This window comes from Syngnathus acus, chromosome 13, assembly GCF_901709675.1.
Source record: "Syngnathus acus chromosome 13, fSynAcu1.2, whole genome shotgun sequence".
Lineage (NCBI taxonomy): Eukaryota > Metazoa > Chordata > Actinopteri > Syngnathiformes > Syngnathidae > Syngnathus > Syngnathus acus.
The window spans coordinates 3657077-3676285 of record NC_051098.1 but is presented as its reverse complement, the minus strand read 5'-3'; the positions used below and the strand labels follow the sequence as shown (position 1 = coordinate 3676285).

Genomic DNA, 19209 nt, shown 5'->3' with positions numbered 1-19209 from the left:
TCTACAGAGGACAAAAATGAATTGCTGCGTCTCAGGAGGTTATCTTTGAGAGATCGACTTAGCTACTTTATACTCTCGCTGAGAAAGAGATTTTTCCAGGCATTTGATAACTTCAATTTTATTTTGGGGAGGCACAATTTTGTACAATTTAACAAAAAAAAAACACATGCGAAACATTTACCAATTGCCAAAAGGAAACTGCTCTGGCAAGATGATAATGCAGTGATGATTGCTCTTTGAATTTGTCTTGTACACAGCAGTCACATTTAAAATATGATGTCATGGCAACCAAATATAAGCATGCACCAACCACACCCTTATATCAAACACCTCATTATCCAGTTAAAGCTGATACTCCACCCAGAAGATGAAACAGGTATAATTATGAACTGCTTTAGATTAGACATTCCCACGGTAGTGGATGGCCATCTGTCTATATAATTGCTACCTTAACTAGGAATAACACGTAATTGGGTTTTTGCTCCCAGGCTTCATTAAAATGACTGAGGTGTAATTTTGTTTTAATTTCTCAAAACTATAACTCCGAGTAGTCATAAGGTGGCCTGGTTACCAAGTTTGGAGGCCCAAAAATGTGGACTAAATCAATTTTGCGCAAAAATACCCAAACATGCAAAATACTGGGAGTGATGGATGAAAACAGATTAATTTAACATGCAGAGTGTGATTTATCAAACCTGAGACAAACTGTGGTGGCTAATTTTGCATGTTAGGATGGGCAGGTCTATACCTGCACTGCTGTGTGGAACAATTATGAGGAACCATAGCGAGAATGAGGTTAGGAATAGTGAAAGGCGATGGACAAGTGAATATTTTTTCCTTCTGTTATTATTTGTGAAAGACTAGAAACAATTATCATCAATTAAGTGATTTGAAGCTTCTGAATGATCTAAGGCACGTGTCAAACTCAAGGCCCGGGGGCCAGACACGGCCCGCCACATCGAAGACAAATTGTGCATTAAATTCATATGTCAATATTAAAATTACCAATTGTTTTCACTTTTAAAAAATAGCTCTATTGCTAGCAATTTTTATTACCATTCATATTTTTAAAATATGTTAACAGTTTTTCTTAGTCTCTGTTTTGAAAACTAGTTGTTCATCTAGTCATTCAGTAGTTTGTTGAGTACCGTACACTATATATAGTTTGAGACATTCAGACATTTATTTGGGTTAGCAATTTCAATGGCCCTTCGAAGGAAACCATGACTATGACGCGGCCCGCGACAAAAATAAGTTTGACACCTCTGATCTGAGGGCTAGTTTAGAGCCAGACACAAGAAGGTCTCATGCAATAGCACAAATATCTGGTGTTCAAAAAATACTCCGCCTACTCTGAAAAAGAAAACATTATGTGGTAGATCATATTTTGTTACAAAATTCACAACATTGGCAAAGCTACACAGTACGGAAACATGTTTTGATGCTACATGTGACATGTAACATGACACCCCCCCTTTCTCAGTACTAACACTATCCAGTAAGTTCATAATAGAAGGAAAGCTTGTGAGTAGAGAAATTTTCTTTTCATTGAACCAGGTTATCAAAATGGGTATTGTGTATTATATATTTGCCATATAAATGTTTGATTGAGAGTAAAAATTCATGTTTAATATTATACCGTAATTTTCGGACTATAAGTCGCTCCGGAGTACAAGTCGCATCAGCCATAAAATGCCCAAAAAAGTTAAAAAAAAAACATATATAAGTCGCTCCGGAGTATAAGTTGCATTTTGGGGGGCAATTATTCGACAAAATCCAACACCAAGAACAGTCATGAACGAGCAACAACAGGCTAAACGATAGGTATGCTAACGTGACATAAACACAAACGAAGAGCTGAGAACGGCCCTGATGTAAAATTCAGAGTTATTCAAAAAACTATTACATAAATAACACGTTAATAAAACCATCTGTGTCACTCCAATTCATTAAATCCATCGATCGTCCTTTGTCAACAATGCGTGCGCGCCGCTGACGGCGCTTGCATTTCAAAATATTCCACAGGCCCATATAACGATATATAAATTATATATCAAATAACTATTATATAAGCAATACTGTTATCAAACCATCTGTGTCACTCCAAATCATTAAATCCATCGATCGTCCTTTGTCAACAATGGGTGCGCGCAGCTGACGGCGCTTGCACTTCAAAATATTCCACAGGCCCATATAACGATATATAAATTAGATATCAAATAACTATTATATAAGCAATAGTATTATCAAACCATCTGTGCACTCTAAATCATTAAATCCATCGATCAAATTCCTCGTCCTTTGTCAACAACGCCGCGCGTGCGCCCTGACATCAGCCTCGTCGTTATTCCACAGATCTACTATATAACTATATTGTAGCGTTAACAAAGTTCAAGGAAAGACGTGGGTTTGGTAAACGGCTCTTTATTTAATAAAACAAACTTTCAGGCGTGTGGCGGCGTGGACTTCCAGCCACGGAAGTGGAAGAGAGATCCTTAGAATAGGACCGGGCGTGCGTAAAAGCCATGACCGAGCCCTATCCACCGTCCCCGGACAGCCACCCGGCCGAGTGCCGGCCCCAGACTTCCATCCACGGAGGTGAAAGAGAGCTCCATAGAATAGGACCGGGCGTGCGTAAAAGCCATAATAGTTTTTCAAACCTTCTGTGTCACTCCAAATCCTTAAATCCTTCAAACTCTTCGTCCGCCGTGTCACTTAGAAACAAAGCCGCTAATGATGCCGGTAGTACGTGGGGTCCTTCGTCATCTTCGTCATCCCGTGATCAATCTTTGTCCTTTATGTAAACAACCGCCGCGCCACGCCGCGTCGCGCTGCTGACGTCACTTGAAATTCAAATTACAGTAATCCCTTGCGTCTTCGCGGTTCCACTTTATTTTTGGGGGGGAAAATTCTTGAAAAAAAACACATATAAGTCGCTCCATATTATAAGTCGCGACTTATAGTCCGAAAATTACGGTACTTACCGGTAGGTACTAAATTTCTGAGTCTGCTTATGCAGGGGTAGAACTGCATGAATTTTTCCAATAGGATGAGTAAAGTTGTTTTTTTACTCAATTATCTGTACTTGTACTTAAGTTCAGAGTTTTGCCACATGAAGCAAACACACTGCCAACCAAAATCAAACTTTTTTTTAGAAATAGACAGCTCTCAAAAAAACGTACTTGTTTGAAGTCAGGATTCTCACTTTAAAATCTGAATTCTGACTTTATTCTTAGAATTCTGACTTTAAATTGGGGATTCTCACGTTAAAGTCAGAATTTTGAGGAAAAAAAAGTCTGAATCTTGTCACCCCCCCTTTTTTTTGTCTTCACTGGCCCTAATCCTCTTCCGTACTATGGAGTACTCCACCAGAATTGCAAATATACCTGCATGAAAACCAAGTCAGTTCCCCATAATATGACACTAAAATGTTATCGCAATTGTATTATTGACATTAATATGCTTTAGTTACTAAGAAAACAAAAGCTGTTTTCATTGTTCTGTCGTCCGATCTGCTGTACTGTGTCAAACAGCTTTTCATTCAGCAGTATTGGTTTGCATGGATAGTAATTGCTGCAGTCCCGAGTGTTGTCAAATGTGCCACTTTAAATTACAAACTGTAGGTGATATAAACACGTAGGAGGTGCATGATAGAATAACTAATAGCATACAGTTAGGATACAGTTGAATATGTGAAAGCACCAATTCAATAGGTGGCCACATTGCACTTGTGGTTTGGCCGGTTATCCACAGCAAATGTTCTTGTGCACTAGTGTGTCACTACAAAACAAATACGGATCCTATTAGAAGTTAGCGTAGCTCTGCACTACCTTAAATCTATGGTAACAGCCGTTTAATAGCCAAATAACAGCCGTCTGCAGGAAACATTAGACTGGTTATTGAATAGTGCTGCAGGTTGAAGGTCCTTTAAGGGGAACCGGCACTAGAGAAGACAATTTCAAGTGGATTTTTTTTTTACTGTCCTCAAGTTGCTGATGGGATTAATGTCAATTAATGCTTTTGTGTAAGCAAACATCTAAAATCTGTTGGGTGGTAGTTTATAAATACAATTTCAAGAGCATTTAGATTTGCTTGTGTTATGGTTTTTTTTTTTATTTGTGACGCATATTATTTCTTTAAAGAAATATCTAGCAAGCACACTTCCTAATCCACATTTGCATATAAGTGAAATACGTACTGCACTGGAATGGAAATAGCAAAGCAAAAGAGCTGCTATAAGATGTAAAGAATGAACTAGCAGCATAAATTGCTGCAGTGCAGTAATGAAACACTGCACCATATTGACTCGTGACATGTCTTTAGACTAAAATTGTTCAATTGCAAACACTACAATGATAAATACTATTAATTTATGATGCGCCACCATAATGCTTGTGGCATTTAATTGAAGATTGCATGGTGAGGTGAGGTACTGCCTTGTTCTGTCAACAGACAGTGATCATAAACCCTGCAGGCAGCAGAAAGCAATTTTGAGTTCTGGCAGAGGCTAGGTTTCTTTGTATATAATTTGGTGTTGGCAGATGGGAGGTTCTCTCTGGCCTCAGTGGGATTCTTGCCAAACCTCCTTCTTCCACATGGCCTAAAAGAGGATGCTTGGTTTGGACAACAGACATAGTAATTTCAACCTCCCTGTAATCACAGTGTATTTTAATGTCTTTTTCTGTCTTAGTGTCATCTTCCCCATTTCCGACTGCTGAACAAACAGCGCATCTTGTGTTCTTCAATGTTAACATGGAAAAATCATAACAAATTGGCATTTGCCTTTCAAATCTTTTGTTCTCAAAGTGCTCGTGTATGTTTCCAGCCAGCACAAAGGTTTCTCTAAACAGTGATTTCCAAAGTGGTCACATAAATAATTCACTAAAACATGCAACTAAAGACATAGACCACCTTTCAAGCTGGAGTTATGATGCATATGTAATCTTTCGTGATCATCCTATTAAAAACACACTCAGTGGCAACAAGATATATGAGATCCAATACAGGAACTGTATCATAATTTCTATCTTTACAAAGAAAATGACGATCAGTTTGACAAAGCCTGTTCATGTTTTTTTTTGTTTTTTTAATCATTGCTATTGTACTCCAGAATTGTGTAAAACTGACCACTGGTAATAAATTGGCCATTTTCCCATTGCAAAAATAATGAAACTAAAATCTCACATCCCTGTCAGATTCCGAAACCACTGAAAATACCATCCATCCATCCATTTTCTGTACCGCTTAGTCCCCACGGGGGTCGCGGGCGTGCTGGAGCCTATCCCAGCCGTCATCGGGCAGTAGGCGGGGGACACCCTGAACCGGTTGCCAGCCAATCGCAGGGCACACAGAGACAAACAACCATACACACTCACACCCAGGGACAATTTGGAGTGCTCAATCGGCCTACCAAGCATGTTTTTCGGTTGTGGGAGGAAACCGGAGTGCCCGGAGAAAACCCACGCGGGCCCGGGGAGAACATGCAAACTCCACACAGGGAGGGCCGGAGGTGGAATCGAACCCGCACCCTCCGAACTGTGAGGCGGACGTGCTACCCAGTGCGCCACCGAGCCGCCACTGGAAATACCAACCAAAAAAAATAAACATCCTTGGACTGTGTTACTCTGTGTGTATGTGTGCGTGTGTCTGTGTGTGTGTGCGTGTATATGCGTGTGTGCATGCGTGTGCGTGTGTGTGTGTGCAGGTGTGTGTGTGTAGGTGTGTGTGTGTGTGTGTGTGTGTGTGTGTGTGTGTGTGTGTGTGTGTGTGTGTGTATGTGTGTGGGCGTGCGTGCGTGCGTGCATTCATTGTGTTAGCGGTTTTGTGTTCTGATGCACTCTACATGATTAACATTGTTTCTCTTCCACTGTGGTTGTTTGGAGCAGGTGGGAACACAGACAATGTATTTGATGTCGAGAAGGCCATGGGCACCATCATCATCGCCAGGCCTTTGGATGCTGAGCAACGCTCTTTTTATAACCTAACTGTGCAGGCTACAGATGGCATCAACATCGCATACACACAGGTAAGACATGTAGTATGCCACACAACTGTCCTCACTATAATTGGATTTGAGATGGACTTAACAGTCGCAATTGTGGTAGATGTATGAAAAGTTGGTGAATATTTTAGGGGTAACAGTCACTCACACCATATGAACTTGGCAACATTCATACAATTGATATACACCTAAATCTCGATTTTACGTGAACTTTGGGGTCCAGAATTTGGGAATCACGTTAACCCCGAAAGCACGTTCTATAGAAAGTCTTTGTTCTTTAGAGAGCCATGTTTTTAGGCAGCCAAAGGGGTCCTTTGTTACATTAATTTAGGTCAGCCATGTTATTGGGCCGTCGAAGGGTTCCGTTTGCTCCACACACATTGAAGTCTGTTGACATTTGATTAATAGAGAAGGAATGTGCAAATGGCAATATCAGGCGAATTGAGTAAGTAATTTTGATGCTATGTGAATTAGATGGAAGAGAAAATAAAGCAGCAATGTGTCGCTCTTTGACTTGTGAGTGACTGTGTGGATGAGGTGTTGCCGCCAGCATCCCCTTTCCTAATCAATCCTAGCTATCCTTAACACTGTAATATAAACAGCCCGGCTTCTTATTATCTAACGCCTTTAAATTGGTCACGGAAATTCATCGTGTCACTCGCACTAAGGTTAAAGCGCTAGTCATTTAGCTTCGTACGGTCCTTATATCCATCAATCCATTTTCTATACCGATTGTCCCCACGGGGGTCGCGGACGTGCTGGAGCCTATCCCAGCAGTCATCGAGCAGTAGGCCCTGAACCGGTTGCCAGCCGATCGCAGGGTCCTGATATCATCCATTTAAAATACCTGAAAATGTATTTATAACAAAAAGAAATTGGGGTACATGACCAAACCGCGTTCGAAAGTTACGTCGGATAGAAGCGAGTAAAATCAAGATTTAAATATACTGTTGACATATTGAGGGGTTGTAAAACAATGGTACATTTACATCAACACAGTCTGTATGTTGTTGTTGGTTTTTTAAATTACTAATAAGTAAGAATACATTTTGGGATGTTTATGCATAGTATCAAATGTCAGCTCTACTATGGGAGAATAGTAACATGCATAGACTTGATTTTACTTGGCAAGAGGTGGTAAGCATGTCTGCCAACCTTTGATTCAACTCAAGTTTCATTTATGTCATGTTATTGAAGGTTATTTCTTGGAGGCACTTGTGTTTGCTAAAAGCTTCAGCCATTCATACATGACCTAAATGTATTTATTTTGGCCTATAGGCGAGTGTAAATGTTAGCTAATAATGTGAAAATGCAACCTATTGGTTGGAGTCTTTGATTCTATACACAGAAAAACAGTTATTACTATAATGGTTAACAAGGACAGCCCTCGTGTGTTAATGATACTAGTAAATACTAACATCATGGCACTACTTCTGGTTAATGTGGAACATTTCTATTTTTGTTTACGCTTCCAATTTAATTGATTGAAAAGACAATTGGTTAACTTTTGGTTTATTAAACTGCTCCCGCATTGGAGGTTTTTCATAAGCGCAACATTGAAAACAAAAATTGTGTCAGTCATTTATAATTTACCATTCAACTGCTCAGTTAAGGGAATGTCTTTGAAGGACTTTGCTCCTTTGCCTTTGGCCTCCTCTTTTCCACACAAATACACACCTGTATGATGGAACCACGTCTCGTATGGACATTCAGCACAGCAACATGCCGCCATGGAGAGCCTTGGCAGTTCAGCTACAGAAGGCTGACTGCCGCAGCAGGGTTTATATTTAGACTAACTGCCTGGCAGCTCTCCAGTCGGTTTCCTTCCACTTTTTGTTATGTTTTCTTTACAAATCCCAGGATCCAGTTTCTGAATGTGTGCAAAGTACATGTTGACGCTTTCCTTGCCTTGCAAATCATACAGTTGCGCCTGCTGCAATTTCAGTTTGGTTAGTTTATGTTGGATGAGCAGTCATTCAGTACAAAAGCTGAGAGAAGCGGTCGCTTTTTTCACCTAAGCTTGAGCTAAGTGGTTTTGAAGAAGGCTAGACTGTGTGGGCTCCATTGATAAGGGTCAACTATTATGTTGAAATTTCTGTTTATTCCCTAATATTGACTTAGAAAAGCAGTCCTTAACATCTCATCATGCTATATCTGAAATGTTCTAATTTCGCTGCCTAATGAAACTAGTCAAAACATTTGGCTGACAGTTCAGCCCGGTGATTCCTGTATAAAATAAAACGCAATAGGTGACTCAATAAGTTACTCACACTGCACTGAGCACAGTGCCCGCTTGCCAGGGGGAAAAAAAAGTTCAATTTGGGTGGCAGTCCGCTGCAATGTCATCTCAGTACATCCCATCGGAGAGATGGTGGCCGAGGGATTTCAGAATGAGAATATAAAGAGATTGTGATGTAGTTTTACAGTAAAAATTGTAGAGGAAGTAAAGAAATAAGTAAATGAAAGAATAGATAAATAATGTGCCGTCCCAGTGTGCTAAACTCTGGGACACAAGACAGCTGACATGCAAAGATGGTGAAAAAAAAAAATAGTCCATGGAGATTTCCACTAATTTAGATGTACAAGGTTTGCTGAAAGTGGGAAATATATTATATTATATTATATTATATTATATTTTTACAAAAACAAGTGTCTCAAATCCAGTGATTCCCAAATATTTTTACAAAAACAAGTACCGTATTTTCCGCCCTAAAAGGCGCACCGGGTTATAAGGCGCACCTTCAATGAACGGCCCATTTTAAAACTTTGTCCATATATAAGGCGCACCGGATTATAAGGCGCATAAAATAGAAGCTATACTGCATCAAACTGAGGTTGACTAGGGTTGCGGTATGCATCCACTAGCCAATAACCAACGAGCCCTCTGTAAACAATCGCGTTTCTCAAACGATCTCCTATAAAATGATCAGAACTGACTAAAGTTCGATCTAACGCATTGGTACTACTTACCTATGTTTCCCTTCCATATCGATCCGTAGATTTACTCGAAACATTAACAGAGCAGCCTATTTTGACATGAAATAGCCTGGTACGTATAGCAGCTATCGCAATAGCATTAGCCATCCGCAAAGTCTCACGAGCCTCAGCTCGCAATCTCCCATGAGCCTCAGCAAAGTGTAAACAATCGCGTTTCTCAAACGATCTCCTATAAAATGATCGGAACTGACTAAAGTTCGATCTAACGCATTGGTACTACTTACCTATGTTTCCCTTCCATATCGATCCGTAGATTTACTCGAAACATTAACAGAGCAGCCTATTTTGACATGAAATAGCCTGGTACGTATAGCAGCTATCGCAATAGCATTAGCCATCCGCAAAGTCTCACGAGCCTCAGCTCGCAATCTCCCATGAGCCTCAGCGAAGTGTAAACAATCGCGTTTCTCAAACGATCTCCTATAAAATGATCGGAACTGACTAAAGTTCGATCTAACGCATTGGTACTACTTACCTATGTTTCCCTTCCATATCGATCCGTAGATTTACTCGAAACATTAACAGAGCAGCCTATTTTGACATGAAATAGCCTGGTACGTATAGCAGCTATCGCAATAGCATTAGCCATCCGCAAAGTCTCACGAGCCTCAGCTCGCAATCTCCCATGAGCCTCAGCAAAGTGTAAACAATCGCGTTTCTCAAACGATCTCCTATAAAATGATCGGAACTGACTAAAGTTCGATCTAACGCATTGGTACTACTTACCTATGTTTCCCTTCCATATCGATCCGTAGATTTACTCGAAACATTAACAGAGCAGCCTATTTTGACATGAAATAGCCTCGCGGGTACAACAGCTATTCGGTGACGCCCCCTGACTACAGTTGCCGTAATGCTGGGAAGCGATGCGACCTTGTAATTTACTAGTCGTACTAAAACGTACTGAAACATTTTGGCAGAGCACTGTGTACAACCAGTATGGATCAACAAATTCATCACTTGATCCATATATAAGGCGCACTGGCCTATAAGGCGCACTGTCGGCTTTTGAGAAAATTTTAGGTTTTTAGGTGCGCCTTTTAGGGCGGAAAATACGGTATCTCAAATCCAGTGATTCCCAACAAGAATGTTGGGGCACACTGGTATACTGTGAGAGATCATGACAGGTGCTGCAAAAAGATGATCGATTCTATGTCACTTAATTTGTGTAAAATGTATTTATTCATTACAAATATATATTTGTTCATCAGGCAGATCAATTAATGTCTTTTTTGTAACTGTGCATTGGTTTTTTATTTTGTCACGGGGTTGGGCGTGGCCTGGCGTCTTTCAATATTTAAACTCTGGCTGTCCAGTAACTTGTTGCTTCTTCCCATGCCTCTTCGTCAGGCGCTCAACCAATGCCACACCCTGGCCCTCGTCTTTTTTGTTTCTTTGTTTGTTTCATTTCTCGCTTGTAGAGTGTTTTTGCCTCATACGTTTGTTTATAAGGAGTTTTACTTTGCCACTTCCATATTGAATTTGCGTTACAGCTCCTTCACTGGAGAGTACAAGTGTTGCCATTAAACCTGTTTCCATTTATAAATCAGAACAAGTCATGGCTTCCTGCGATTATATCAGCCATGTGTTCACTTAAAAGAGTCACCGATTTCAAACTGTATAAATAGGTAATTGTTTTTAGTGAATTGAGAGATGATAAAAAAAAATGAAATTTGTAATTGAGCATAATAATTTATTTGTCATTAGTTTTGCAGCTCTGTATATATCCAGTATTATTTTCTTAAAAATGAAATTCTGACCACCTGGTTTTGTAATCCCTGAGTTAGAAAAGACCATTTTTTTCCCTGTCAGATTTTAGATGTCTCATTTTGTGCCTTTTCACTCATCACTGGTGACTCACAGAATTTTACTTGTCATAACATGCAACTACCACAACATCAGTTTCCTGACAGTTTTCAGTCAGAGGTAAATTGCATTGGAGAATATGTATTCATCAGCTGAACTGCCAAATTCTAATTTAATTTTTCACAGAACATCCAACAGAATGTCAATTTCCACAGAAAGTATGAAAGTAACTTGAAAGCAACTATGCATGTACTTTCAAAAGTATGTTATAATAAGACCACTCAACAGTGATATCATTTCTCTGTGTCTTTTCTCTCCATGGTCAAGGTTCACATCACTGTTACTGACAACAATGACAACGCTCCCATCTTCTCCCAGCCACTCTATGATGTCACTATTTCTGAGGACACACCCCCTGACAGTGAAGTGGTTCAGGTCCTAGCATTGGACAGAGATGAGAATCATCAGCTGAGTTATTCCTTCCAAAGTGCAATAGACCCAAACAGCATGCGTCTGTTCCGCATCGACCCCACCATGGGGACTATCTACACAACCCAGAGTTTGGACCATGAGGCTTGTGCACAGCACATACTTACTGTTATGGTAAGCGATCTTCGGGGGGAGATTGACTGAGCCTTACCTAGTGCATGAGCTTGTTGTGGCAGAGTTCATCTGTTTTATGTGTTGTTGTTTGTTAAATGTTTATATTTTACCTGAGAACTGACATGTAATGTGTATTCTTTCCTAAAAAAAATAATCAATTTACAAATAGATAATACTGTATATTGTACCTGCAAATCCTCCACTTACTCTACAAAAAAAAGAGCTCTGGCATCTGCTGTTGTTATCGCACGGAGAGGCAAAGGTTGGCAAGGGATTGTACGGCCCGGATTTTTGGTCAGGGGTTGTTCAAGGTGGCAAACGGTCGCAAAGACGTTCGCCCGACATTTACCTGTCACCTGCAGAATGGAGTGGGGCGACCAAATGCAGCTTGTACCAGGGTTTATTGAAGGGAAAAGGGTGGTGGAGGACGTGATGAGGGGAGCAAACATGCAGCAGAAACGGATGGGAACCAGACGTGGGCGACGCAGACGACTGAACAGGGAAACAGGCCGGGACAACAGGCAGGGACTAACAGGCAGGGACTAACAGGAACTAACAGGGCAAACAGGACAATCCGACAGGGAGCGACATGCTGACAGGGCTTAAATACAAGACTGGTAACGCGGGGCAAGTGATGGTGATTACGGGTAGAACACAGGCGGGGAGGGGCGAGTGCACAGACGCACAAACGGACACCACAACAGCAATGTGACATACGAGGCTACGAGAAGGCGTGCATGAGTTCCACTCCGCGTGGCGATCGGCGCCACCGAGGAGCGGAGACGTGATATTACCAACAGTTTGAACAGTTTTTCTCATCACAAAGTAATTGTACACATTCACATTTTATTTGCAACAAGAAAAACAGTTTGCAGCCTTTTGGGAACCTTGACAAAAAAAGAGCCTTAGAATTCCAACCTTCATTGTTAAGAAATGATTAAAAATGCTGTGACTAATTAATGCTTAACTGCAGTATGAAAAAAAAACACTGTAAAATGTTATGTTTCTCAGGACTCAAGTGCAGATACAAGGGATAAACGGGAAGATATGTAGAAACATTTAGTGCAACATAGTGGAAATGGCTGTGGCTGGAGGGGAAGGGATGAATCAGGGTGCATGGTCCAAGCGGGCGGGAACAAGATTCGAAGCAGGTGTGAAAGGCAAAAGCAGGAGGCAGGCAGTAGGCAGGCCGGGAATATGATGCCAAACAGGGCAGGGTAAATATTTCAGAATATAAATTTGAATGTTCTAAGCGGCTGGATACAATGAACGCGATGAAGAGTGTTGAAGATCTGGAAGAGTGGTGAAGTCCAAAACAAGCTTAAGAAAGGCAGCTGCTAATTGGTAGAATGACGTCCATCTGCCTGCAACACACCCAAATCCTGCAATTAACACCAACACACACGCACAGAGGGGAACGAGTTGGCATTCGGGATGATGAGAGAGAGGACTTGTTAATGAAATGTACATTTTGCAAGAATCTGCTGCCACTACTCAGACACTCTGTTTGAATGTTTTGTCCTTGTAACCTTTATAAAAACATTAATGGAGGTGTGAATGTGAAACACAAATGTTAAAGGTATACAGAACGGCATACTGTCTTTTGTTATTTACAGGAACTGATGTGATTCCATAAAAACTATGTGAAATTGTGAATAACAGAAGGTGCTTAGATGTCGAGAACTATCTGCAGACATGCTCATTGGATGTACCGTTTTTTTCCGTGTATAATACGCCCCCATGTATAATACGCACCCTAACAATGGCATGTTGATGCTGGAAAAAAGCCTGTACCCATGTATAATACGCACCCAATTTTTTTTTTTTTTTTTTTTTTTTAAGTCCCAATGATCGTCACACACGCAGGGAGGCAATGGGTCCCATTTTTATAGTCTTTGGTATGGTCTTAACTAGGCTGGATGTATTTTTTTTGTTGGCGTTGATTTCTCCGACTGCCCGTAAAGGCACCACCGCGATCAGATGAAAAGAGAGGAAAGTGACGTGCGGACATGTGAAAAAGGCGGCTCTGTATGGGAGAGACGTTGAAGAGGAATAAAAACACCCTTGGAAACCAAAACTTGCCCCTCGTCGTGACTCGGAGCCGCAACAAATGTTTCGGATTTGTGTAGGGTACATTGTGACAGCAAACGAGCAGGTGATCGAGCAAGCGTCTGATACGAGAGCATTGCGTTCGTATGGAGCGTGTTTGAAGTGAACAGCAGAGACGAAAGGAACAAGGCAAAGTGTTGTGAAATAAAATATTACCTGTAATACGCATTTTGTTATTTGCTGATTGTATTAAACTATCACATTCATTGTCAGTCAAGAAGAGAAGAGGACTATTATCCCTTCTTTGACGAAATGACCAGAGCACAGTACAAACACACTATTGTTCTTTCGGTATTTATTCAACCCACATTCTTTCACAACATGACAAGAGAACAATACATAAATCAATACTCGTACCAGTACCATGATTTTCTTAAAAAAAAAAAAAAAAAAAATTAAATTAAAAAAAAAAAAAATTAAAAAAATTGTACCCATGTATAATGCGCACCCCAGATTTTAGGACAATAAATTAGTTAAATTTTGCGTATTATACACGGAAAAAAACGGTAGTCTCATTGTGCAGGCCTAAATCATAAAATCACTTTTTCTACATCTGGCTTCAATATTGATACTAACATTTGACAATGTGTCTTCCTACAGGTAAAAGACAAAGAATTCCCATACCGTAAGAACTTGGCTCGTGTCTTGGTAGAGGTGGAAGATATAAATGACCACGTACCGATATTTACTAGTGCACTTTATGAGGGTTCAGTCTATGAGTCAGCAGCTGTGGGATCAGCTGTTGTACAGGTGACTGCTTTGGACAAAGACAAGGGGAAGAATGGAGAACTTCACTACTCCATTGAATCGGGTTGGTGCAACTAAAGATTTTTAATATGCTTACTAATATCGTTAAATAAACCAAATTATTTTTCTGTTCCTACAGGGAACATTGGAAATTCATTTCATATTGAGCCAGTTTTGGGAATCATCACAGTTGCACATGACCTTGACTTGTCCAGTATAGGTCACTACATACTCACTATCAGAGTCACAGACAATGGCTCCCCCTCTCTCTCCACAACCACGATAGTGCGTATAGCTGTTACACTATCAAATAATGCAGGTCCAAAGTTCCCTCAACCTGAGTATCAAGCCGACATCACAGAAAATGCAGTGATTGGAACCTCTGTCACCACAATCAGTGCAATGAGTCGGTCCACGCTTACTTATGAGATCAAACAAGGCAACTCTGATCGGGTTTTTCAGATAAACCAGTATAGTGGAGTAATTACAACTCAAAAGTCTCTGGACTATGAAGTTAGAGCATCATTCACTCTCACAGTACAGGCTACCAACATGGCTGGCTTGGCCTCCAATGCAACTCTTTTGATTCAAGTTTTGGATGAAAATGATAACGCACCAGTGTTCAAGCAACTTCACTATCATGGCAGCATCAGTGAAGCTGCACCAATCAACAGTCTTGTTTTAAACACAGAAGATTCCCCACTAGTTATCAAGGCCACTGATGCTGATCATAACCAGAATGCTCTGCTCGTCTATCAGATTGTCGAAGACACAGCAAAAATGATTTTCACGGTGGACTCAGGTACTGGCTCTATCAGGACCATTGCAAATCTTGATCATGAGACGTCGTCCATCTTCCACTTCCATGTTCAAGTCAGAGATAATGGCAGACCACAGTTGACAGCAGACAGCCCAACTGAAGTCACAGTACAAGTCATAGACACAAATGATTCACCACCTCGTTTCACCCAGAGTAACTATGAAACAGTTGTGCTTCTCCCCACCTATACAGGAGTGGAAGCGCTGCAGGTGTCAGCCATAGATCCAGACAAACATGTGACAGGACTCACCTACGCTTTCACAGATGGAGCACTGGAACATTTTTTCATCCAACCTTCCAATGGAATTATAATTGTTAAAAACAACACTTTTTCCAGAGAACGTTTCCGCTTCACTGTCAAAGTCTCAGATGGGAAATTTTCCACCACAGCCATGGTAACCATTCTTTTGAGAGAAGCTCTGGATTCTGGTTTAAGCTTCACCAATAATCTTTACACTTCGTTAATTCAAGAGAATGTTTCTAACATCACCAAGGTAGCTGTTGTCAATGCTGTTGGAAACCGTCTTAATGAACCTTTGAAGTACAAATTATTGAACCCTGGTAAACGCTTCAAAATCCGTCCAACTTCTGGGGTGATCCAAACCACAGGTCTGCCATTTGACCGTGAAGAGCAAGAATTCTATGAACTGATTGTTGAAGCAAGAAGGGAGCATGACCGTCTGCACGTAGCCAGAGTTATGGTGAAAGTCCAGGTGGAAGACATCAATGACAATGCCCCTATATTTGTTGGGCTTCCTTATTATGCAGCTGTTCAAGTAGAAGCTGAGCCAGGATCCCACATTTTCAAAGTTCTGGCAGTTGATGGGGATAAAGGAATTAATGGAGAGGTGTCTTATTACCTCAAGGACAACCATGGTCATTTCGAAATCAATCGACAAACAGGAAATCTTAAGCTGAAGAGAGCCTTTGAGTCTGACCTATCTAATGTGGAATACCTGATGGTGATATACGCAAGAGATGGTGGTTATCCACCTCTCTCTTCTACAATTGAATTTCCGATTACAGTTGTCAACAAAGCCATGCCTGTCTTTGACAAATCGTTTTATTTGGTGTCTGTTAATGAGGATGTGGCAGTGCACACACCTGTCATTGGTATTAATGCAACTAGTCCTGAAGGTCAGACTATCTTTTACACAATAGTTGATGGCGATCCAGCTCTTCAGTTTGACATTGGTTTTGACACAGGAGTCATAAGTGTCATACATTCCTTGGACTATGAAATAGCATCATATTATCATCTGACCATAAGAGCAACTGACTATTTAACTGGTGCCCGTTCTGAGGTTGATGTGAATGTGGTCATTCAGGATGTTAATGACAATGTCCCCATCTTTCAGAAAATGTCCTACTCCGTAGTTTTATCGGAAACAGCAGTGATTGGAACTCCAGCTCTTCAAGTAATTGCTACTGACAAAGACTCTGAAAAGAATAATATTGTTCTTTACCAGATCTTATCCGATTCACATAACAACACAGACTATTTTCACATCGATAGCAGCAGTGGACTAATTCTGACTGCCCGTATGCTGGACTATGAACAAGTCCAGAAGTATGACTTCATCGTCAGAGCAACTGATAATGGCTTTCCACCTTTGAGTAGTGACATGTCTGTCACAGTTGTGGTGAATGACACAAATGACAATGCTCCAATTTTCAACCAGCTTCTTTATGAAGCCCACGTGAATGAGCTGGCACCAAAGGGTCAATTTGTAACCTGCGTCCAAGCCTCGGATGCAGACGATTCCGATTTCGCCAAACTGGAATACAGTATTTTGTCTGGAAATGAAAAGACGATCTTTGTGATGGAGAAAAAGACTGGAATTATCACTTTGTCCAGCCACAATAAAGAAAGGATGGAACCTGTTTACAGCCTTAATGTTTCAGTGTCAGATGGGGTCTTCACCAGCACCGCACAAGTTCATGTTAAAGTGGTGGGAGCCAATTTGTATAGCCCGATATTTGAACGGACTGTATATGAAGCAGAGCTAAGAGAAAATGCTGCAGTGGGAACCAAAGTTATACAGGTAAGAGCTGTCATGAAATTATTTAATTGGATGTTTTGGCATAAGATGCCTGGCATATTTATTCATTTTCCCCTTCATTAAATTAAAGGTACAGGCAGCTGATGCGGACCCTGGTGCTTTTGGTCATGTGGCTTATTCCTTCGTCAATGATGTTGGCAAGAACCAGTTCAGCATTGATGCAAATGGCCAAATCACCACAGTGGAAAAGCTTGATCGTGAGGACCCTGCAAATAAAGACACAGTCTTGACTGTGCTCGCCCAAGACTCAGGTGGACGTGTTTCGTACTGTACAGTACAAGTTACCCTTCTGGATGACAATGATAATGCACCTCATTTCAGTGCCACTGAATACAGAGCGTCTGTCAAGTCTGATGTTGCTCATGGTTTTTTAGTGACACAGATTCAGGCCAGTGATCCTGATGATGGCATCAATGCCAGGGTTACATATTCTCTCTACAGTGAGGCACATGTCCCTGTGGCAGAGATTTTGGAGATTGATCCTGAAAATGGCTGGATGGTGACAAAAGGAAGCTTCAGCCATTTGAGAAATTCTGTGTTATCTTTTTTTGTAAAAGCCATGGATAATGGAAATCCAGTTCGCCACTCTCTAGTGTCAGTCTACATTCATGTTCTTTCTCCAGATTCCATCATTCCCTCATTTAGTCATCATCCATATTCATTCAGCATACCAGAGGACACACTAATAGGCTATGCTATTGGTATGGTTCGCCTTAACAATCCTCCTGGATATGACACCCTTATCGCTGCATTTTCCCTGGTTAATGGAGAAAATGGAGAAAACAACAAAGATGAAATGTTTGTGATTGAAAAGGATACTGGGGTGATAAAGATAGATAAGCTCCTGGACCATGAGCATATCAAAGAATACCACTTCAAAGTTATAGCAACTGTGCAACAAGCCAAGCTGAATTCTGTAACTTCTGTTGATGTTAATGTTAAAGTACTAGACCTAAACGACAATAAACCATTTTTTGAGGCCATCTCCTATGAAGCCACAGTTTTGGAAGGAATGCCAATTGGAACCAGAGTTATTCAAGTCCAAGCACATGATCCAGATTCATCTGCCAATGGACAAGTAACATATAGTCTTGGAGACTTTGTCAATTCAGAAGTTGAGACTACATTAATTGGAATTTTCAGTATTGACTCCAACGCAGGCTGGATTTCCACCCGCAAGACCCTGAACCATGAGTCCAATCCATCATACACATTCACAGTGATCGCCTCAGATCTCGGGGAGGCATTATCTCTTTCCAGCACTACCACTGTTACAGTGGCAGTATCAGACATCAATGACAACCCACCCATTTTCTTGGAGCAGCGATATGTTGGTACAGTTAACGAGAGTGACTCACCAGGAGAAGTGGTTGCTGTGCTGAACACAAAAGATGATGACAGTTCTGCCATTAACCGACAAGTCAGCTATCACATTACAGGTAAGATTATTATTATTATTATTATTATTATTATAATTGTTATTATTATTATTATTATTATTGCATTTGAAATGATGTGTGTTGATATCACGGTAAGAGTTTGGGTAAGCCACTGATTGTGTTAAAGAACTACCATGGCGCTGTTTTATTTGGAAAGATTTTCACAGAGAAACATTTGCTACAAAAATGGTTCATGACTGAAATCCTTTAACGATATAACATTTTTCAAAATATCAAACAAATAATAACCAGCATATTCGTCTTTAAACACTGTGGAAAAGCCAAAACCAGCTGCACTGAACATTATTTTTCTGTAATTGTTCAATACATTGTTAGGTTAAACAAACTAATTAATGAGGGCTTTGCCTGGGAACCTAATGACTCACAAGTCATATTCTTTCCCAAATAAAATATTTATATGTATGTATAAATTTCGTGACAAAAACTAATAGGTGACTCAAACAAAGAGTTACAGTATTTATATTGAGTGCAAAAGAAACAATTAAAATTGATGAAAGCAGGATTAGTTATCTCCTTGATTAAATAGTAGTATGTATTAAAATCAAATGATTACTTTATTCATTGACAAATAAGATCAAAATGAAGTCGTAAATTCCCATGAGA

The 19209-nt window shown here is 40.5% G+C and overlaps 1 protein-coding gene across 8 annotated transcripts in view; it reads left to right on the top strand.

Moving 5' to 3' along the window:
* The window catches only part of fat3a (FAT atypical cadherin 3a), a 173107-nt gene that overhangs the window by 110285 nt on the left and 43613 nt on the right, over positions 1 to 19209 (top strand). For 4 of the 8 annotated variants that reach the window (XM_037268356.1, XM_037268361.1, XM_037268358.1 and 1 more), the window contains 5 exons: positions 5883 to 6025; positions 11132 to 11407; positions 14117 to 14327; positions 14403 to 17128; positions 17217 to 18585. In XM_037268356.1, the coding sequence (XP_037124251.1) occupies positions 5883 to 6025; positions 11132 to 11407; positions 14117 to 14327; positions 14403 to 17128; positions 17217 to 18585 (4725 nt within the window). The remainder of the gene's footprint in view (positions 1 to 5882; positions 6026 to 11131; positions 11408 to 14116; positions 14328 to 14402; positions 17129 to 17216; positions 18586 to 19209) is intronic. The other 4 variants (XM_037268362.1, XM_037268359.1, XM_037268357.1 and 1 more) reach the window with 2 other exon arrangements.